Below are 20,050 nucleotides of genomic sequence, written 5' to 3'. Positions count from 1 at the left end.
CTCCTCAGAACACGGCTTCTACAGCCTCCCTCGACCTCGTAGGAGTGCAGCGTGAGAAGCCGGAAGATCACCATGATGGAAAACACACTTTTTCCTTAAGGTGAGGGCCCTGTCGGGGTAGAGACCCGGGCCGGGCCTGGGACAGGCACGGCCTCCGGGAGCAGCTGAGGGGGCTGGAAGCAGGGGTCCCCACACACGTGGGAGGCAGATTTTGACGCATTACTGTCTGGGTGGCAGGCTAACTGCAGGAGAGACCCTGTCTGCAGCGCCATCTGCAGGACAGACTGGGAGCTGGCGGGGCACCCTGAGCAGCTGGACAGGTAGGTCCGGGGGGAGTGGGGGGGGGGGAGGGGCGGGGCACTGGTTTCCTGGGCCCCCAGCTGCCGGCGTTCAGTGCATCCTTTGATGTTTAACATCTACTACCTCTATGCCTGAGAGGTAAGTGGGAGTGCCTTTTTTCTTAATTTGAAGCCCAGAGAGGGTAAGCAACTTGCCAGAGATTACATAATTAGCAGAAGCGAGGCCAGGTTTGATCCCCTGATGGCCTCCTGGTTCTGTTCCACCCAGTGTGGAATCTGCCAGAGCCCTTCCCTCAAGGATCCTTAAGGGCTTCCCCATGCTCTTCTCTGACACAGGTCTTTTCTGACTCAGTCTTCCGACAGCTCTGAACACACCTCCCTTGGGGTGTCTTGTACAGTGGCCAGGCCCAGTTCTACCCTTGGAAGGGCTCATAGAGAACACCCTTTGGACCAGAAATCTACTGTCATGGTGGTCCGACAGGCCTCACATGGAGGGGTTGCTTAAGGGCCTCACCTCAGACTCCTTCCGGGTTCCTGGCTCTGTTCCACTGTGATCTCCCTGAGGCCATCCTTCCAGAATTCAAAAGGCACCCAAGTTTCTCTAGGATAAGCCATTCTGAACCCATTGGCATTCAGTCTTCCAGGAGGCTGGATGCACTGGGGAGCCTGCCCCTGAGCGCTGGGCCTGGGCCGCACCTCCACGTGGGCAAGGCTTAGTGTATGCCAAGCCTCCAGAAGCAGGTGTCTCTTAGGCTGTCTGGGCTGCTCTAAATAATCGACCACAGACTGGGTAGGTTGTGAACAACAGACATTTATTTCTCACAGCTCTGGAGGCTGAGAATTCCAAGATCATGGTGCTGGCAGGTGAGAGAGGTTGCAGGAGGCACCTTCTCGCTGGCTTCTTACAGTGGAAGGGTCAAAAGTACTCTCTGGGTCTCTCTTTAAGGGTTCTGCCCTCAAGACCACAGCTTCTCCTCCAGGCCCCTCCTCTCAGTGCTGTCACCTTGAGTTGGGACTTCAGGCCACGGCAAGAAGGAAGCAGCAGGTGTGGAGCCGGCTGCCACAGATGTCCTAGCACCCAGGCCAGGCTGACCACCATTCCCCCTTTGCTCCGCAGCCCCCAGTCTGAGCCCAGAGCTCAAAGCCAGACCCTCAGGCTTCCTGGCTGAGCGCAATGTTGAGAGGGTACCCGGCATGCCAGCTCCACTCAGGTAGGCCTCCTGGATCTGTAACTGGGAGTCCTGAGGTCCTGGGACTTAAACTATGCTGCCTGGGTGTGGGGCCACCCCCACCCACTCTCAGTAGTGACCAGAGTCTACACCTGAGGCTCCTTATCCCCACAGACTCCACAGCGGTACCCCGCCCGCCTGGCTGCAGGAGACACAAGTGTGCACCTATAGCTTCCCGCAGCCCGTGCGGCTCCCACAGACGGCTGGCCTCGCAGAGCAAACTGCAGAAGGCTCCCACCGACTGTCCTGCTCAGGCCAGATCCACGGTGAGTGAACCTGGCTTCCCTGTGCACACACCAGGAAGCCTGCCTGATGCGCGCACGCCCTCCCTCCCTCTCCAAGATGCAGCGGCCAGACCCCTCCTCCACTTTCCCCACCTCCATCCTCCCTGGTTCCCCCAGTCCAAGGACCAGCTAGCTCCCTGCAAGCAGGGAGGGGAGGAGCCTTACTGTCCCAGAGAGGCTGGGAGTCAGGATGTCACCCAGACACACGCCCACAGACATAGTGCACAGACCCCACACGAGGCCTGGTGCCTGAGACATCACTCACGTCATGACAGGGGTGGCAGCCACAATTGTGGTATCTGGATAATTACCCACTCCTGCAGGGCCTACAGGTTCCCATGTAGGATTCAGATGATGTGCTGCTGAGTCAACAGGCTTAGTCCAGGACACAGTGGCTTCTAAGTGATCAGGGCAGCCATTTCTCCTGGTCTGTGCCTCCAGTCTCATGCCCAGGGCAGACAGATGCAGTGAGCCAGATCATGGGAACCAGTCCTCCCCCATTCACCCCATACATCCTGGTCCCTCCTGCCTCCCAGTATCCAAATCCCACATCAACATAAGGAAGAGGTGAGGTATTCCAAAGGAGGCCTGGGGCACCAGTGCTTGGAGAAGATTCCCGGGCAGCTAGGCCCTAAATTCACCCCACCTCTCTGTTCTGACAGGTCTGGGCCTCGAGGCAAAAGCAGAGCTGGCACCAAGCCTCAGGGCTACAAGCGAGGACACCCTGCTATCTGGCCGTTCAGGACCAACTTCTGGAACAGCTGGTTCCTCATCCAGGGATGGGCCCCACCGAGGTCAGAGCCTGCTCAAGTCACACCCTTAGCACTGTCTCAATGTGGCTCATCTGGTCCCACGTCTTGCCACCCCTACTGTGGGACAGGAAGCAGCCCTTCGACTGAGTCTCCGGGTGAGGAGGACAGGGGTGCTGGCTGGCATTACCTGTGAGTCATCTGGGCAGGGCCAGGGCTGCAGCAGCAAGGCCCACGCCCTCATACCCTGGCCAAGATGGCTTCCTCTCTGCTTGAAAAGCGTGAGCTTGGGTTGAACAGATGCGGCCATGAGCTCACAGCCCGCTCTGCAAGGGAAGCCCAAGCTGATCTGCCCGCTCTGCAAGGCGCCTCGGGAGAGGTTTTGTTTTCTACACCCGTCCTTACCGTGTCTAACCAAGAGGTGGAATGACCTGTCCCTTTTTGGCAGCAGCAACAGTAATCTGTCACACTTCACGTTTGTATGCATCTCTGTGATACATAAAGTGCTCTATTTCACCCTGTACAGCTACTCAAGGTAGCAAGGAAGCAAAAGGACACAACAGGTCATGGGCTCTGTGTGCCTACACAAAGAGGGCCCACACTGCCCAGAACCTCTGAATCTCTGGCCACATCCTGGAGACCAGGCCACAGCCCCTATTTAAAATCCTCCACCTACCCCAGGGTGCCCAGAGCAGGGGTGCCGGTGGATTCAATGTCTGGATAGTGCCAGGCAGTGCACCCTGGGGAGCCCCTGGGAGGGCTGGAGACCACAACTGGGCCGTCCAAACTGCTAGAGGTTCCGGAAGCTGGTGATCACCCCAACTCAGTGAGCCTCAAACAGAGTCGGGGGCCGTGGGGCTGGTCGCGGCCCCGTCCCGCCCATCACTCGGGCCGGTGCTGCGTGCGCTGCCTCCGCCTCTGCATGGCCTCACGCAGGGCCTCCAGCAGCCGCTCCTGGTTGTTGCAAATGTTGTACTGCGTCAGGTGGAGCAGCTTGTCCGTGTCCTCCAGGCTGTAGGTCACCTTCGAGTAGTGGTAGGGGGAGTCGGATGCAGACAGGTTCACCTCCCCAGCAGCCTGCTCCTCGGCTGTCCGTCGGACCCCTGTGGGGAGAGTGCAGCCCGGCCATGGGGGATGCCCGCTGGGGGTGGAGGATGGGTTTGGGGGACACATGGGGGGAGACACAGAGGAGGGAGGTTGTGGCTCACCGGGGGCAGAGTGGTCCCTGAAGGAGGCGTTGACCAGAGGGAAGTGCAGCACGGCAGGGATGTCAGGGCGGGCAGGGTCCGAGAAGAGGTGGCACTCTTGGGGCTGGCACTGCTCCTCAGGGCTGGGCGAGATGGGTGGGAACGGGATGCCCTGCTCCTGGCAGAACCGACCCAGAAGCTGCAGCTGCTGCAGGGTGGGCAGAAGTGGGCTCAGCAGGAGGGCCCCATGGGCTCCCAGTGTCCTCCATACTGGACTGACTATAAGTGGAGGTCTGCTAAGACACCAAGTTAGACACTAGTGGACCCAGCAGGCCAGGGAAAGGCTCTAAACAGGAAGCCCTTCTGCAGCAGCTCCTTTGGGCTCAGTGAAGCTGGGCTGCTAACAACACCCAGGTTCTGCCACTGGGAGGCAAAAATCCTTCCTGGGACCCACATAGAAACTCTAAACAAAGAGTCTCAAAGATCCAGGACCCAACAGGGGTACAGACGCAGCAAAGGAGACCCAAATAGGAAATACATTTTAAAACCTCGCCAGCTTCCTGAGCAGAGTAAGTTCCCTGGGAGGAGAGTTCATAGAATTCACAGCCTTTCATTCATGTGGTGGTGCAGTCACAAAGGGAAGCTGGCCCAGAAACCGGAGTCAGGATGTCAGACCACCTGAGGGCAGGCCTAGGGTTGCCCCACCTCCCAACCCTGCCCACAGCCCACCTGGAAGGCTCCATGGAGATTGTAATCTAGCGAAAGGATGAGGTCCACATCCCGTGTGGGCGGCAGGAGGGGTGGGCAGCTGGTATTGACAAGGTACCCAACATCCAGCAAGCAAAGGTAGGGCTCTGCAGGTGTCAGCTCGTTGGGGAGGCCGTCCAGTTTGGTAGCTGGAAAGGTTGGGGAATCGGGTGGGGAAGAGCTGTCACTGGTGCTGAGGGCACCAGCCCGTCTAGCCTAATGTTGCTGCTAGGAGGAGGCTCGTCCCTCTGGCTCCTGCTCTCTGCTGCCAAAGCAGAGCCTCAACTCCCCAGGTCTCACAGATGGGCCCTGACCCCAGCATAAGGAAAGGAAGAGTGGCTCTCGCTCCAAGTAACCCAGAGAACTGAGCTCAGAGGGCGTGGGGCCGAGGGACAGGAGAGAGTGGACGTCTGATCAGGAACCCAAGGCTCAGATGGCCATGGGAAGATTTGCGAGAGCAGGGACCTTTCCAGGCAGAAAAGTGAGGATGCTGAAAATAGTCCTTGTGGAAGGAGAAGCCACGTAGGAAATTGTGGGTGGCCTGGGCAAGTGGACGCCGCGTCAGAAGGTCGGTGAAAACCTCCGCTATCCTGCCGGCCACCGTGGGAGGCTCTTCTATCTTCAGAAGGGGGACCTGCTCCTTGTCTGCAGTCAAAATGGGCAAAGGGACCCTCAGATCTTTATTCCAGCCTCTGCGGACTCACAAAATTTGAGAGTCACCCCCATGCTCCCCACAAGCTGCCTCTCCCATCCTGGTGAAAGAACCCAGGCACCTACCCAGGCTGGCCCGAGCTTGTGCCCAGCGGTCCCAGAACTGGCTGGGCTCGGATGACCAGTATAGGCTGTCCTGGAGGTTGGCTGCATACAGGTTGCTCCAGATACCTGAGCGGGAGACCCAAGAGGAAAAGAGTCCCCCACGTCACCACAACCTGACCCTTCCCACCACCCATCCAGGGCCAGGACACGACTGAGCTGAGACAGTCGACCCCACCATCTTGCCCAGGCCCATTCTCCCCAAGTCCCCAGCTTCTCCCACCTCCCAGATCCCCTCACCTTCCAGGAAGCAGATGCGGGACTCAGGAAGCTGTTTTGTCAGGCGCCCCATGAAGAACTCAGAGCCGAAGAGCTCGGAGGGGATGAAGGCACCGTACTTGGGAAAGCCGACCTCGTAGGGGGAGAACTCACACCACTCTGTGAAGAACCACACACCTCACGGTGGGGCCCGGAACCTGAGGACCCTCAGGCCCCACACACCCACCACGGGCCCCGCGTCAGGCAGCCTTGTGATCAGGAGGCTCAGCTCCGTTGCTGGCACCCCGAGTGAGGACCCACGGCCCCGGTCTCTGTCCCAAAGCCTGAGTGACTCTGGTGGGATGACAGGCTCAGCAGAGGGGGTGTAACGCCCACCTTCACACACAGGCTGAGCTGCCTCTCACTCCGCCGACTGTGAGAGCACAGGTCTTGGCTCCAGCACTACTCACCCCCAAATTCAAAGGTGGTCAGATTCTGTTCCTTGGTGTTGAGAGCACAGTAGATGGGCAGGGGGTTCTGGCCTCGACTCAGGGCCTCCCGCTGGTCTGAGAGCTTGTGGTCATGAGGCTAGGGGAAGGGAATGAGAACTTAATACCATGGTCTCCTGGGGCCTCTCCTGCCCCCTACTGCCCAGAGCTGCTCCCTATCTCCACACTGTTCCCTGGCTTTGGCCACCCCACCCTGCCCTGCCCTTGCCCACACCTCGTCATGTAGCAGCGCCTCGTTGATGAGGGCCCACAGGTTGGTGAAGCAGGCCGGGTGGCCCAGGCGGGCGCGCTCAGCCAGCTCCTGCTGGTACCGCAGTAGCTGCCTGGGGGCTAGCACACCCAGCTTGCTCTTGGCCACCTGGGTCTTCAGTGACTCGATGGGCCCTGCCAGGTCCTTCTGAGACCACTCTGGATCCTCATAGAGGTTGGCCAAAGCCCTGGGAAATGCCAAAGCCGGAGGGATTGTCACTAGAACCCCACTGCACGCCTTGGGCTCTATTTTAGGGCAGCCGGAAAGACACCTTCCACGGTCCCCTGGAGCACCTTTCCAATTGGGTCAGAGAGGCCTGTGGAGTTTAATAGAACCTTACCGCTGCCCCCCTCCTGCCACAGCCCAGCTAGCCACCTGTAGGCTCCTGTACTCAAGCTCACCAGGTGGAGCCCGAGGCCCCCGTGATGTAGGAGACACAATCCAAGAGGCCAAGTGCCTTTAGGCCAGCCAGCTGCCCATACAGTGAGGTCATGGCCCGGATACCACCACCAGTGGCCATAACAGCAACCACTGGGATCTAGAAGAGAAGACAACGGGGCTCGAAGAGGCCCTAGCGAGAGGCCGGTCAAGCCACAGGAAGAGGTGGTAGCAATCCAAGGGACCACTCAGCTCACCCACAGCTCAACCTGGTCAAGATCTAATTGGGGCTCCTGGGACCAGTTCTAGTCAGACCCAAAGAGGGTCTAGTCGGAAGTGGGCTTGCAAGGGTCAGGCCTGTCTGGTTTTAAGAACTCAGAAAAAATGGACAGGTTCCAGGCTTCATCTCCACACCTAACCCCTAAGGAGTCTGATGATTACTTTTTTGAAGCCCCAGGGTCACCTCAAAAGTCTCCCACATAGCCACTCCGCTCCCTCTTTCAGGAAGAGGTCATTTCCCTAGGAGCGGCCCCAGTCTGACCTGAACCTCCAAGGACTGCCCCAGGCCAGCAGGGGGCCCTGAGGCTGTACATCTCACTGGTCAGTTACCCAGAGCCCAGCCTCAACACCTGGAGCAGGTCGAGGACCAAGAACAATGAGAAGGCAGGTTAGCCCAGTGGGGAAGCTCACAGGCTCCTGGTGACTCAGGCCATGCTCTGCATTTGATGCAATCAAGCTCCTGACAACATCAAATGCAGGAGGCAGAGCAGGCTTGGCACCAGTGCTGGTCTGGTGAGGGCACAACCGGTGCCAGCATCTGGGACAGCCCCCTAGTCCCACGCAGTCCCCAGACCTCATCTTCCCGCAGGTCTCTGTCCAGATGCAGGGCCTGCTGCAGGGCCTTGGCCACCACCTGCTTCCTCCTGCTCAGGAAGGCCTGCTCCTCAGCACAGGGCCTGCAGCCCAGCCGCACAGCCAGGTCCCTGGGTCTGGTGGGAAGGAAGGGACCATGAAGCAGCTCCTGGGATCATCAGAGAACGAAACTGGGCCTGCCCTGAAAAGCTCACCACCATCCTTCTCACCTCTCTTCTCCCCAACCCTCAGCCCACCTCTGGTGTCCTAACTGAAGGGTGATGTGTAGATGTGAGGGGAGAAGGCGACCCCAGACCCTGGTGGGGACATCCTTGGGGAAGCAGCGCTGCAGAGCCACAGACCAGGAAAGCGGTGGGACCCAACACCATCAATCTGCTTCCACCTCAGCCCCTCTCCCTCACCCACCCAGAAACGGCTCCAGAGGGGGCAGAAATGACGTTCCCTCCTCTTCCTGGTGGGAGCTGGCCTCTCATCCTGCGGCTGGCCAGTGCGGGTGACTCCGCCCGTCTCCTGCAGCTCAGCTGAGGCCCGCCCACAACGGCTGCCCCTCAAGGGGCGTGACTGCCCTTTCTCTGGGCTTCCTTGCCTGCTCTGCACCTCTAACCACTCTCCTGCCTTCCATCTGCTTTCCCAGCCAAACATTTCTCAAGTGCCTCCCAGGCACCAGGCATCAGGCTAGGTAGGTATACACCCCTCGGGCTGAATCAAGAATGAGAGTAAAAAGTCAGCAAGAGCCTTCATCTGCCAAACCTCCCGCACCTCACATGCCACATGGGAGCAAACCCCTGAGCCTCTGAGAGAACTGTCAGGGGCCCGTCCCGCTAGGGGCTGCCCTGAGTCCTCTCCTCCAGGCTGAGTGCCCGGCAGCTGTCCCCTGTGACTCTCCCCGGTGCCCAGGTAGCCCCAGGCTGAGTGCCCGGCAGCTGTCCCCCGTGACTCTCCCTGGTGCCCAGGTGGCCCCAGGCCGAGTGCCCAGCAGCTGTCCCCCGTGACTCTTCCACTGCCCAGGCGGCCTCTCACCCTTCTTCATTTTTCAGCTCCACTTTCATCAGGGGCTCCTAAAAACCATGAACACTCCAGTCATGAAGATGGGCCACCCCACTCCCCTCACCCCAGCCCCATTCACACCCTATGATGGCCCGATGCACCCTTGGGCCCCAGCCATCTCCACAGGGGCCAGGCCTGAAGACCCCTCTCCCCTGGCCTGGCCCTTGTCCAGGGCGGGGGCCAAGGACAGGAGCCGCTACAGCAGGACAGGTCCTCAAGGACTGTGCCCACAATGTGCATCTGGCTTTCTTCCTCCAGTCACCAGTACCTGGGATGTAGGGAAGACGAGTCGCACCACTTGGCCAGAGGGCAGAGCCTTCAGGGGCACCTTCAGCTGCTCTTGGGGGGCATCCTGCAGGGAGGATGACGAGGACCTAAGACCCTCTACCCTTGCGTCCCAGCAGAGCCTCACAGATTGCCCTAGGAGTGACCAAGAAGCAGCAGGAAGGGGACAGGAGGCCGAGGTCACCCCACACCTCCCAGGCTGCCTGACCACCGGGGGTGCCAGGAGAAGCTGGGGGTGAAGACAGAGATGGCACCCAGTCTGAAGCGGGCATTACCTGCAGGTGAATACTCAGCTCCTGCTCCCAGCAGGCCGGCCAATGGAAGCTGAAGGAGCCAGCGCCCACGAAGGCCTCCTGTGGACCCTCACAGGACCCGGGAACCACAAGCTGAACTCTACCCTCCGACTCTGGAAGCAGGAACCAGAGCAGAGAGGCTAGGAATGTGATCTCAGCCCACAGAGGCCCCTGTCTCACCTTAAGGGGTCTGAAATGAGGATGGGGGCATGCCCCTCCCCCTACTGAGATGGTAGTCTGGCCCAGAGCTAGGCTGGGAGGTGGGCCCCCACCGCAGCCCTCTGAGGACTGAGGGGAAAAGCCCCAGTGGGGATGCATCCCTGCCCCTTGCTCCTGACCAAGAGTTGGGGGCGAAGAGTACAAGGTCCCCTCAGAAAGGGGACAACAAAGGCTGAGAGCCGGGGGGCTATCCCAGTGGGTCCCAGCAGGTCAGGGACTCACCCTGCAGGTCCCCTGCCTTCTCTAGTCGAACATGCAAGCAGGAGAGCTCCCGGGCCTGGGTGTGAAGAGAGCGCCTCAGACTGGAGCCCCTCTCTTGTAGAGACCCCACCCCATCTCAGGACTCCGGTTCTTGCTCCTGACACCTTTTCACCTTGGCCCTGAGTGACCAAACACTTGCTTGGGGTGGGATCCTCTTGAACTGAAATCCCAGGGCCCCCCAACACCTGCACCCAACCCCCGCGGTGGGCCTGAGCTTCAGGCCAGGAGGAGGGCAAGCAGACGGTATGGTGGGGTGGTGTTCTAGACTCACCACTAGGATGCCATTGCTGAAGAGGCACTCAGCACCATCAGTCCTGGAAAGAGCCCTCAGTGACCCTCAGCAAGAACCCACATTCCCAGGTTCTCACCCCCCAAGGAGACCCAGGCTTTCCTCCTCCACCCCAGACACCTCCCAGGGAAGGGGTGTCAGCTCTGGGTGTGCTGGGCTCTGTCCTTCCCAGAAGGGATCACTCCCACCTGGGAACTGCCCCACAGCCCGACTCACAGATTCTGCAGCCGAAATTCAACTTCCAGGCGTTCCTCACCCTGGAGGGAGAAAGAAGCAAGTTAGAAACAGTGAGGAGAGAGAGAGAGAGAGAGAGAGAGTGAGAGTGTGTGTGTGTGTGTGTGTGTGTGTGAATCCCCCACACACCTGGGTTATAGTCCCAGCAGTGAGGAGAGTTACTGTCCACCCTCCCTGGACTGTTCCAAGAACCCTGCCCTTGGCTTAGGGGCCAAGACAGAGGCGGGGACAAGACTGCCCAGTAGCTCCTGCTGACAGAGCCTCTGGGACTCCTGGATCACTCACTGGAGAAGAAAGACGTGTACCTGGTGACCCTCCGAAGCAGCCTCTCCCTGGGCCAAGGCCCTCCACAGCCCCGCACACAGCCTTACCTGAGGGCTCAGCGAGAAGCTCTCGCGCCGGGACTCCCCAGCCCGCAAGGTCCCCACGTCAAATAGCACTGACAACACGGGGTCATCCATGGTCAGAAGGTCCTGGTCAAAGACTCTAAGATACACGATGTTCTGAAAGGGAAATAGAGTGAGGGGGCTGCAGGAAGAGGGGGTGAGGCAGGGAACAAGGGGCTGGGAGGCAACAGTGGGGGCAGCGAGCGGCGCCAGGACTGACGCCCATCCACCTTGATCTGGCTATGGATTCGGAAGTGAAAGCTCTGATTCCAGACGGGGTTTCTGCAGTTCTTGACTGTGCGCGTCTGCAGCTGGTGGCTGGAGGCCGTGGGCAGCCACAGGGTCACGTAGCAGTCAGAGGAGGTCACTGTGGGGAGAAGGCAAGGGTGACGGCCAAGAGTCCCTCCCAGCCCAGCTGCCCAGAGCCCGCATCCTTCCATCACTGCAGCCCCAGAAGACCCAGAGAATGGGGCTGGTCAGGAGGCAGGGGCCTGACCTCGACATTCCATCCACCGCCTCCTCTCTGCACCCTCAAGGAGCCTCCCACACCCAGCCTACTTGCGTCTCTCCCCAACACCCTGGGCTGGCTCTGAAGTTGCAAAACCACTGCCTCCCCAGACCCAGCACTCACCGAGGTCCTTGGAGGGCAGGCCATGGGCCTGCAGGACACGAATGGTGAGTAAGCAGGTCCCAGGCACCTTTGCCTGCAGAGGATGGAGAAACAGGCTTACGGCCAGCTGGTGGGCCCAAAAGGGAGGCTGGGATGACACCTTGAGGCCTAATCTTGAACCAAAAGGACCAGCCCTGCCCAGTCCTGGGCCCATTCTCCCCCAACCAGAGTCTGAGCCAAAAGGACTCAAACAGCTGGAGAAGCCCACCACTCCCTAAAGAAACAGCGCTAACCAGTATCTCCTGATGACACCTGCCAACACTTACACAACACTCTGCACCGGCTCCGGTCCAAGGGCTTGATGCAGCCTAACTCGATTTAATCACACAGCCATTCTGTGCGTGGGGACTACTTATTATGACCAAACCCACAAGGAAATAGAAGTGCTTGCCTGAGATCGGGGCCAGGACTAGACCAGGCTAGCTCGACTTGTGCTCTCAACCCCGACACTTCCCTTCAGTTCCCGATACAGTACCCTTACTCTTTCTACCCCACATCCCCGGCTCCCCTTTACTAAGCAGTCTCATCTTGGGTAGCAGGGGCCCCAGGGTGGCAGAGGTGGTGAGGAGGCTACAGAGGGAAGGAAAGAGATATGGTGGGCCTCTGCCTGGACTTGGTCCCCCTAATGGAGCTGTTCCCATACTCCCCACCCCTGGCCAAGAGTTCTGGAAATGGGCTCTCCACTGGTCTAAGGACAGCAGTGATCAGCTCACCCACAGGCTGACTGGTCTTCCAGGTCCTCCAAGGACAGGCTAAAGATGATCCCCATGTGGCTCCATCCAGACCCACAACCCTGGGTCTGGGGATTGGACACCCTGTGCTAATCCCTTCTTCTTCTGGCCTTCAGCCCTGCCTCAGAAGGGCCCTGATGGAGTCCAGGGGCAGAGCTGGGGAAGCTCATCCATCACTGTCAACCCTGGGGCCCCCACACCCCCAAGCAACTGAGTCAGAAGCAATGCCAGAGCAGCTGCTGCCTCTGGGGCCCCAGGATAGCAGCTGGGAGCCTGAGTTCTCAGGGCCTGAATCCACCATGCCAGGGACCTCTGCCTGGAGCCCATCTCTAGGGCAGGAAGAACACTGAATGATCCTTCATCCCAAAACCCTACCTCTTCCCTGGCTTCTGCTCCCCACCACGGTTCAAGGCTGGCAAACAGCTGGAGAAGCCCACCACTCCCTAAAGAAACAGTGCTAACCAGGCTGCAGGAACCAGTGCCCTACTGGGTCTTACCAGAGCCATGAGGCAGCGTCCTCAGGAGGGAGTAATGGCAGTGTCTGCAAGACTGAAGACTGGCAGCTTTACCGCCCAGAGCCAGCGATGTCCCAGCGGGCCCCAAGCTCCTCCCGTTCCTCCCAGCCACCTCTGCCCCACCCAAGCCCCACGCCCACTCCTGGACCAGCCATCTGTCCAGGAAATGAGACACCTTAAACCTACACGAGCCACTGACACCCTCCTGATGGGGGTTCAACACCCCTGAACCCCCATTCTCTCCAGCCTTGCCCCAGCCGTACTCTCCCTGCCTGGACCGTGACGAGGGCCCCTGGAGAGCTGACTGTCAGAGGCTGAGCAGGAGGCTGGAGGTGGGGTGGGGGTGCAGGAGGGACTGCTAAGGTCTGGAAAGTGGGGAGCGGGCCCCAGGGCAGCGGCAGACCTAAGAGCCACGTCCCCCATCACAGGCCTTTTCCCACCCTCCTGGTGCCAGTGTGACAGAAGCACCTGGTCTTGACAGGAGCGCTGGTCGACGTGAGAGCGCCCTGGGCCAAAGCATAACCAGGCAGGGCTGTGGCTTGTTCTATGAAACAAGCCCTTCAAAGCTGCATGCCAGGGACTTCCCTGGTGGTCCAGTGGCTGAGACTCCATGCTTCCGCTGAAGGGTCACATGGTCATTCCTGGTCAGGGAACCAAGATCCTACATACTGGGCAGCCAAAACATAAAATGTGCTTGTTGTGAGAGAAACAACAGTGACCCCCAGAACCACAGACCCCACCAGCTGTCCTAGAGCTGGAGGAGAACAAACAGGTCCAGAGTGAAGCTAGGAAGAGCTTTGCGGGCTCTGAGCCCATGAGCTCCACGCCACTGTTACAGCAAAGAGCTGGGGTCGGCCTGAATGCCCCAGAGAGGCTGTGACAGCTGTGGTGGACAGAGGAGTCTTGTCCACAGGCTCCAGCCTAGACCCAGTCCTCACCTCAACTACCATCACTCCAAAATGTTCACCTGTACCTTCCAGCCCTCAGCAGACCACGGAAGGCAACTGAGAGGGACTCTCAGCACACTTGAGTCATCGATGCCTTTTATTGAACACTTCCTCTGCCATCCTCACAGACAGCACCCCCAGCACCCCGTGAGGTAGCAACCATCATTATCTCCGTTTTACAGACAGGACACCACTATTGTGAGGCAGTAAGTGGCACAAGGTCATGGGTCATGGCACTGATGAGAGGTGACACAGTGCCCAAGGCCCCTCCACTTCCAGAACAGGATACTGCCTCACCTGGGTGCCAGCTTCCTGGGAGCTCACACCCAGACCTGCCCGGCACCTCCTGGTCCTCCAGGCACCTCCCAAGCTTCTGCAGCTGACCCTAAGCCCAACTTGGCTGACAACCAGCACCTCTGGCTCCAAGCTGCCTCTAGAGTTGAGGGAGAGATGTGGCCTTTTCCACGGGTAGTTCTTGGTGATATTCACCAGGGCTCGGTCAGTTGAGGCCCAAGACCTTAGTGAGGGAGTCAAGCAGCTGGAAGTAACTGTACTTGAGGTCATATTCCATGTCGTACCAGAAATTCACTGTAGGGGAAAACAGAAACCGGAGCACAAGGGTCCCCCTTCTGACTTAGACTCACCACTTCCCCACCCACCCCCAGTGACCTGGGCCGCCCCTTACCAGCAATGCAGCCATGGGACTGCTGGACGTGGTGGAACCACAGGGCCGGCAGGTAGAGCATCTCACCCGCCCGCACTGTGCAGCGAAGCGCCTGGGCCTGGCAATAACTGGGGTACCGGGCCAGATCTGGAGCCAGAGGGTCCAGGGGGATCCACGGCACCTGCAGACACGGCAGACTCCAGGGAGCAGGCCCAAACCTCCCAGGCTCCGAACTCTGTCCCTGGAGGTAAATGCCCCGGACCCTGCCCTGGTCAGCACTGGGAAGCCCAGATGAAGGGATTCTTCAGCAAAGCGCCACCTTCCCATCTCTTTGGTGCCCATTCCTCAGAGTCCAGGCTCCTTGCCTCCCCTCTCCCGGGGCCCAGGAACAAGGCAGACACCTTCTCCATGGCCTCTTCATCCACCATCCTGAATGAGCCCTCTTCAGTTAGCTGATAGGTTGCCTGTGTGTACAGTTCTGAAACCAGGAGAAAGTCTTAGGATCCTCGAAAGGCCTGGGGTGTGCCCACCACTCCCTCGTGTTCCGAGTGCAGGGGCACGGGGGCCAGGGGTCCTAGTGCAGTGGAGATGCTATGTCCCCCGCCCGCCCGGGGCTCCCCACTGCCCTCCCTCCACCACGGGGCTCCCCGGCCCCTCCCAGGCTGTATCCCCTACCATAGGGGATGAAGGGCCGGTCACTGGGTGGATGCAGCAGGAAGTGCTTCTCTCCTGAGACCACACAGTAGAGGTTCTCATAATGGTCCTTATGCACTGCCAACAGAGGGCCCAGCAGGCAGAGTTATGAGGAGCGGGCCACAGGAGGGCATAGACGACTGCGCTCGGGGCCCTGTACCCCAAGAAAGCTTATGATGTGACAGAAAAGCACGGAGTCATAGCAGGCTCAAGGGGGTGCCATGACGGGAGTCTGGCAGGCCTTCGGGCATCTCTGATCTCTGCCTGCCAGGGACTAGACACTCGCTAGGCCCTGGGCTCATCTTCACCAAGAGGGAAATTCATACTAACAGGCTTCTTGTGAGTCCACCCTGACTCAGCTGGCCTTCAGCACTTTCTAGGGACCTAGAAGAGGCAGCGTCCCCCAGGTCCAATGCCGTGGGCATCTCCACCCACCTGGAGCTGTCAGGGAAGGCCCTCTGATGGATCTGAGCCCCAGAATCCCAGAAGAAATTTTAAAGATCAGGCAGTCCAATTTCCATCCAAGGTCGGCCTTCCACTCTGCACCTCACCTTCCTCCCCACAACCTCCTCCCCTGCTCTGCACTCCCGACGCCTACACGATGTCACTGCAGCTGCCTCTCCCAGCCAGAAGTTCACAGCATCAGGCATCTTCCCTGTGGGTCAGAGGACAGAGCGCGAGTTAGGAGAGGCCAGGACGGGAGTCACCAGCAGTGATGTTGGGTGGGGAGCAGTGGGGTCCCAGGGGAAGAGCAGGGAGAACGGGCAAAGGTGGGCAAGCATGGCAAGGGACCTCTGTCCCCTGGGGCAGGTGGAAGAGCAGCAATCTTCAGTGGTTCATCAAAACGAAGTCTAGGCCTAGGGATCTGTGGGGCCGAGAATGTGGGCTGCCATCACCAAGGGGAGAGAAATAGCAAGGAGGCTGCTCCCACCCTCCCATCTCCTCCCCACCAGGGCCCCGCCTCCACTCACCCAGTGCCTCAGAGGCCCAGGGCACATGGGGCTCCACATCAGGCAGCAGCTGGGGCAGCTCGGTGGGCAGGTTGGAGCACTGCTTCTGCACATAGAGAACCCCAGGGTGTTGGGCTCGGCCCTCCAGGACGTCCAGCACATGGCTCAGGGGCAGGCGGCGCTCAGCAGGCATCACAAAGCGGTCCCCTCGCACGGCATCCGCATAGCCATCTGGGGTTACTGCCACACTCACCTCTGTGGAGCCCACAGTGGCTCTGGAGGAAGGGACAATCAGCTCAGCCCTGGAGGCCCCAAAGCACCGCCTACACCCTGCCCAGGGCAGCCCCCACCTGAGGTAGGGGAGGGACCACTTCCGGAGGGCTGGCCAGTGCTGCAGGGCATTTCGGATGATGCAGGGCCTGTTGGGGCAGACCCAGTCCCGGTAGAAGTGGAGGGGGCTGGGGGGCTCGTCCAGGTAGGGAACAGCAAGAGGCACGCTGAGCTCTGAGAGAGAGAGAGAGTTGGGGGAGGGGCTGACACCAACAGTACCCAGTGGCTGCCCCACTGCCCGTGTAAGAGATGCCCACTCCAGCAGGCCTCTGTGCCACCGAGCAAGGCCTAACAGTGACCAAGGGACCCTGGACAGCCAGGAATAGAAGAATGAGGAGGGAAGTTTAAGGAAGAAAGTGTAAAGCACCCATAAACACACCAGGATGTCCACAGGGCCCAACTCAAATGCTCCATGGGGCCATGTCCGGCCCTGCCCAGAGGACCCCTGGCCTTCCCACTCTGGAATAGCCAACTTCCTGGCATCCATTAGGAAAGGCAGCCATGGAGGCAGCACTGAGAGCTCCAGAGAGAGTAGAGCTGAGGCCCCAAGGCCAACGCTGCTATGAGTGGGCCAAGGATCTCTGGGAAGCACCTAAAATGGGCTCAGTCCTTGCCTTGGCATCATGGAGGGATGATCCGAGCACCATCTGAAGAAGCTTACAACCTAACTGGGGAGACAAGCTGCTGCATGAAACCACTAGAGGAAAAGTAAGGGCTGAACTGTCTGTTGTCTTACCGAACAGCATCACCAACCTCAGACAACCAAGACTGCCGTGTGCGTGTGGGCAGACTGCGGTGCGCCAGCTGCACAGGTATCAGTAATGGCTCTCCGTCATCCTTAACAAAAACCTCTTTTGACTCTTCCGTCTCCCTCACTCCTGGCATCCTATTGATCATCTCTACCTGCCATTGATTCTACTACCTATGTCTCTCAAGCCACACCACACACCCCTTTCCTCTGCTGGCATCCACAAAGTTAGCTCATTTGGGTCCTCAAAGGTCACTTTGATGAGGCTTTCCTCCCTGGCCACTATTTTTAAAATTGTAACCTGCCCTCAATATCCTTATACCCCTGTTTTTTTTTTTATTATTTCTATCATTTATCACCACCTTACACACTATGTATTTTACTTATCCCAACTATTTATCAGTTTTTCTTGCTAGAATATTTGCTCCATGAAGACACGGATGCTTGTCTTATTCACTGATGTATCCCCAGTACCTGGAAATAGTACCTGGCTCACAGTAGGTGCTCAGTAAGTATCTGCTTAATGGTTGAATGTAAGTCTCCAACATCTTCTAGCTGGATGATTGCTGCAGTGAACTAACTGGTTTCCTTGGCTGAATTCCACTCCTTCTCAAAAATATCCCTCATCCAGGCCCCCGTCATCATCCTAAAATACAATCTCATCTTGTCACACCCTGGTAAAAAGTCCTTTGATGGCTAACCACTACTCCTGATGAAACATAGTCGGCCTTGGCACATATTCAAGGTGCTCTGTGGTGACATCCAACCTACTTTTCCAGTCTGGCTTCCTTCTGTCTGGGGCCTGCCTCTCAGCACACACTCTACTCAGGGGGTGCCCAACTTTGTTTTTGCTGCTCACACAGGAATGCCTTCCTCCTGGCTTTTACACAGAGCGTGAGGCTTCGCTGTGTCATTTTCATCCCTGCGGTCTAGCCTGAATGTCTTCATCCCCAGTGGGTGGTTACAACACACACTCCCAACAGCCACTGCACTCATTTTCACCTCTGGGCTCATGGTCTCTCTCACGACCGCCTCTCCACACCGGTCATCTGGGCCTTGCAAACAGCTGGAAAGTGAAATGGTGTTAGATCAAAAATGGAAACTGAGTGGGAAGACTCTGGGGGACCCAGGAAAACTTGAAAAGGAAGTGTGCTTACTCTACTGGCTCGAAAAGCAAGATGGAACGTGCCAGGCAGATATGGGGACAAGAGGGAGGAATCTGGCAATGGTTTCCCCAGTCACACCAGCCCATCCAAGCAGTCACCTTGTAGGGCTCAATAAATCTCCCTGTTCTGTTCTGAAGTATGGTTGACTTACATAGCCACTTGTGTTATTTATTTTCCAGCCATGCCATGTGGCATGAGGGATTCTATTTCCCCAACCAGGGACTGAACCCATGCCCCCTGCACTTGGAGCCCTCTTATTAACCACTGGACCACCAGCGAAGTCCCAATAAATCTCCCTATTATTCTCACTAGAATTCTTCAATTATGTGGAAACTACTTTTTTTTTTTTTTAACCCTTTGTATTTCCTGCAATTATTTCAGTTACACTTTTTCTCCTTTTAGAGTTCCTTTAAAGAATGGCCACTATTCTCTCCTGAGGCTTCAAAGGGAGAATTTCATAAAGGACCCAAACAATTCCTTTGGTCTGACAATTCTTCTGCTAGGAATTTAACCAACAAAAGCATACATGTGCACAAAGACTCTGCTCCAGCCACACCGGCCTCCTCACTGATCCTTGGACACACCTGGCGTGCTCCCACCTTACAGCATGTGACCCGCACGCCCTTGCCTAGAACTCTCTTCTCTCAGAGGTCTCCTCGCGCACCCACTCCCCTCCTTCTTCAAACCAGTGCTCAAATGTCGCCTTGTCAGAGGCCCACCCTGACCTTCTCATTTCAACGTGTAACCTGCCCCACTGCCACATCCTGAGTCTCCTCACTCTGCTTTACTTTTTTACCCCACGCCACTTATCTTCTAACCCATTTTTTCCCTACTGTATGGTTTATTCATCTAGTGTGCCTACAGTTAACTGTCTCCTCACTTAAAATGTAAGCTCTATGAGGGCAGAGATCTGTTTTAGTGATGTATCCTAAACACACTGAACAGAGTCTGGCACACTGCAGTGCTTACTAAATATTTGTTAAATACTCAAAGTATTGATTGCAGTATTAAAAACAAAGGGTTGAAAATAACCTAAATGCCTACCAAGAGGGGGTTAATTAAGCAAATTACAGCATTAGTACACAGATGTGGAAAAGACTGAAGATGATTGAGATGGACCTAGAAGATTTACGGAACCAGAAGAGTGTGCTTAACAAGCTACCATTTGTATAAAAAGGGAGATATCCAGTCATAGGTGTGTGTGTGGATATTAATAAGAGTACTACTGGAAGGAAGCAACCTGGAATGGGAAGGAAGGACATTTACTTTACATAAGTCTTCTGGTTTTTAAACAACGTGCCCATGTTACTATTCAGTGATAAGACATTGCTTAAAAATAGAGAAAAGGGAGAGAATGAGAGGAAAAAAATAAAAACCAAGCAAGGGATCTCTAGAACAGCCGCCTCCAATCATCCTGAAATTCTGCAGCGCTCCTGGCTTGGAGGCGTCTCCTCCTGAAGGAAGCGATCCAGCAGGGGTTCCCAGAGGAAAAAACTTGAAAGACTTCACAACAGAGAAAGGTGGAAAAGGCAACAACAGAAAGCCCGTTACTCTGTGCGGGCTGACGGTGGGAAACAGAACAGCGCGAGTCAACACTGGACCGGGCCTTGGGAATAGGTGAAGAGGCACCCCAGGAAGCCACGAAGCCGTGGGAACACGGGAGGAGGGGTGAGGAGGACCCACCCAGGGGGCTGAGGGGGCGGGGTTGCGGAAGAAGATTGATTACAGGGGCGATCCATGTGCACGAGGTTCCAAGCTCCCTGAAGACAAGAAAAAGGGTGCACCCTGGTATCAGCGGCCCAGGAAGGACCAGGGCGCACCCGGCTCTGGAACCCTGTTCCCGGCAAGCCCAAGGCCCCTCCCGCGTCTTGAAGTTGTTTGGCAGTCCACAAGCCAGCCCACTCACCCCGTGCCGCAGCCGGGAATTCTCGTAACTCCCTCCGTACAGCGTCCAAAGCCGCCTCCGCCATGACGCCGCCGCCGCCCCGAGGCCCCGCCCCGCCCCGCCTTCCTCAAGACTCCGCCCCAGCCCCGAGGCCCCGCCCTCCCCTGCGGCCTCACGCCTGAGCTCTGGCTGCGTCCCCGAGGCCGCCCCGCGGCTGCAGT

At 57.7% G+C, this 20,050-nt stretch overlaps 3 protein-coding genes across 11 annotated transcripts in view; 1 reads left to right on the top strand and 2 right to left on the bottom strand.

Moving 5' to 3' along the window:
* The window catches only part of SPTBN5 (spectrin beta, non-erythrocytic 5), a 49,720-nt gene extending 46,638 nt beyond the window's left edge, over positions 1 to 3,082 (top strand). For both annotated transcript variants that reach the window (XM_061430858.1, XM_061430857.1), the window contains 5 exons: positions 9 to 100; positions 238 to 320; positions 1,417 to 1,510; positions 1,643 to 1,794; positions 2,475 to 3,082. In XM_061430858.1, coding sequence (XP_061286842.1) covers positions 9 to 100; positions 238 to 320; positions 1,417 to 1,510; positions 1,643 to 1,794; positions 2,475 to 2,635 — 582 coding nt within the window. In that variant the 3' untranslated portion in view covers positions 2,636 to 3,082. The remainder of the gene's footprint in view (positions 1 to 8; positions 101 to 237; positions 321 to 1,416; positions 1,511 to 1,642; positions 1,795 to 2,474) is intronic.
* Positions 1,091 to 14,166, bottom strand: PLA2G4B (phospholipase A2 group IVB). 7 transcript variants are annotated; one of them, XR_009739102.1, is made up of 22 exons: positions 14,079 to 14,166; positions 13,691 to 13,981; positions 11,162 to 11,234; positions 10,761 to 10,897; positions 10,516 to 10,647; positions 10,127 to 10,167; positions 9,893 to 9,935; positions 9,583 to 9,637; positions 9,124 to 9,254; positions 8,832 to 8,915; positions 8,537 to 8,574; positions 7,497 to 7,632; positions 6,667 to 6,803; positions 6,230 to 6,452; positions 5,977 to 6,094; positions 5,549 to 5,686; positions 5,273 to 5,377; positions 4,961 to 5,140; positions 4,478 to 4,644; positions 3,770 to 3,956; positions 2,967 to 3,664; positions 1,091 to 2,887 (listed from the first exon to the last, which is right to left on the bottom strand). XR_009739102.1 is itself a non-coding variant. In XM_061430864.1 (21 exons), the coding sequence occupies exons 2-21, from the start codon at positions 13,955 to 13,957 to the stop codon at positions 3,444 to 3,446; spliced, it is 2,613 nt and encodes an 870-aa protein (XP_061286848.1). In that variant the 5' UTR covers positions 13,958 to 13,981; positions 14,079 to 14,166; the 3' UTR covers positions 1,091 to 3,443. The 7 variants fall into 7 exon arrangements, 5 of the variants coding, with proteins under 5 accessions (XP_061286848.1, XP_061286850.1, XP_061286851.1 ...); XR_009739101.1 differs by having other exon boundaries at positions 1,091 to 3,087; positions 3,238 to 3,664; XM_061430864.1 differs by having other exon boundaries at positions 1,091 to 3,664.
* JMJD7 (jumonji domain containing 7) lies at positions 14,150 to 19,958 on the bottom strand. 2 transcript variants are annotated; one of them, XM_061430874.1, is made up of 7 exons: positions 19,851 to 19,958; positions 16,051 to 16,204; positions 15,722 to 15,975; positions 15,302 to 15,405; positions 14,733 to 14,828; positions 14,459 to 14,535; positions 14,150 to 14,238 (listed from the first exon to the last, which is right to left on the bottom strand). In XM_061430874.1, exons 1-6 carry the CDS (start codon positions 19,912 to 19,914, stop codon positions 14,506 to 14,508), a joined length of 702 nt encoding a protein of 233 aa, XP_061286858.1. In that variant the 5' UTR covers positions 19,915 to 19,958; the 3' UTR covers positions 14,150 to 14,238; positions 14,459 to 14,505. The 2 variants fall into 2 exon arrangements, with proteins under 2 accessions (XP_061286858.1, XP_061286857.1); XM_061430873.1 differs by lacking the exon at positions 14,150 to 14,238 and having other exon boundaries at positions 14,245 to 14,535; positions 15,349 to 15,405.
* Between the last annotated feature and the right edge of the window lie 92 nt (positions 19,959 to 20,050).

This window comes from Bos javanicus, chromosome 10, assembly GCF_032452875.1.
Source record: "Bos javanicus breed banteng chromosome 10, ARS-OSU_banteng_1.0, whole genome shotgun sequence".
NCBI classification, from domain to species: domain Eukaryota; kingdom Metazoa; phylum Chordata; class Mammalia; order Artiodactyla; family Bovidae; genus Bos; species Bos javanicus.
Note: the sequence above shows the minus strand (reverse complement) of the source record. Positions and strands in the feature narration are given on the sequence as shown.

Excerpts from the sequence above, each read along its gene's own strand:
- PLA2G4B (XM_061430864.1), bottom strand. The coding sequence starts at position 13,957 with ATGACCTCAAGTACAGTTACTTCCAGCTGCTTGACTCCCTCACTAAGG. Across the intron at positions 11,235-13,690 it reads CCCAGGAAGCTGGCACCCAG|GCAAAGGTGCCTGGGACCTG; the intron begins GTGAGGCAGTAT and ends CATCCTCTGCAG. Across the intron at positions 6,804-7,496 it reads GAGACCTGCGGGAAGATGAG|ATCCCAGTGGTTGCTGTTAT; the intron begins GTCTGGGGACTG and ends CTTCTCTTCTAG.
- JMJD7 (XM_061430873.1), bottom strand. The coding sequence starts at position 19,914 with ATGGCGGAGGCGGCTTTGGACGCTGTACGGAGGGAGTTACGAGAATTC. Across the intron at positions 15,976-16,050 it reads TGGTCCCTCCCCTACCTCAG|AGCCACTGTGGGCTCCACAG; the intron begins GTGGGGGCTGCC and ends CCCTTCCTCCAG. Across the intron at positions 15,406-15,721 it reads CTGGGCCTCTGAGGCACTGG|GGAAGATGCCTGATGCTGTG; the intron begins GTGAGTGGAGGC and ends TCTGACCCACAG.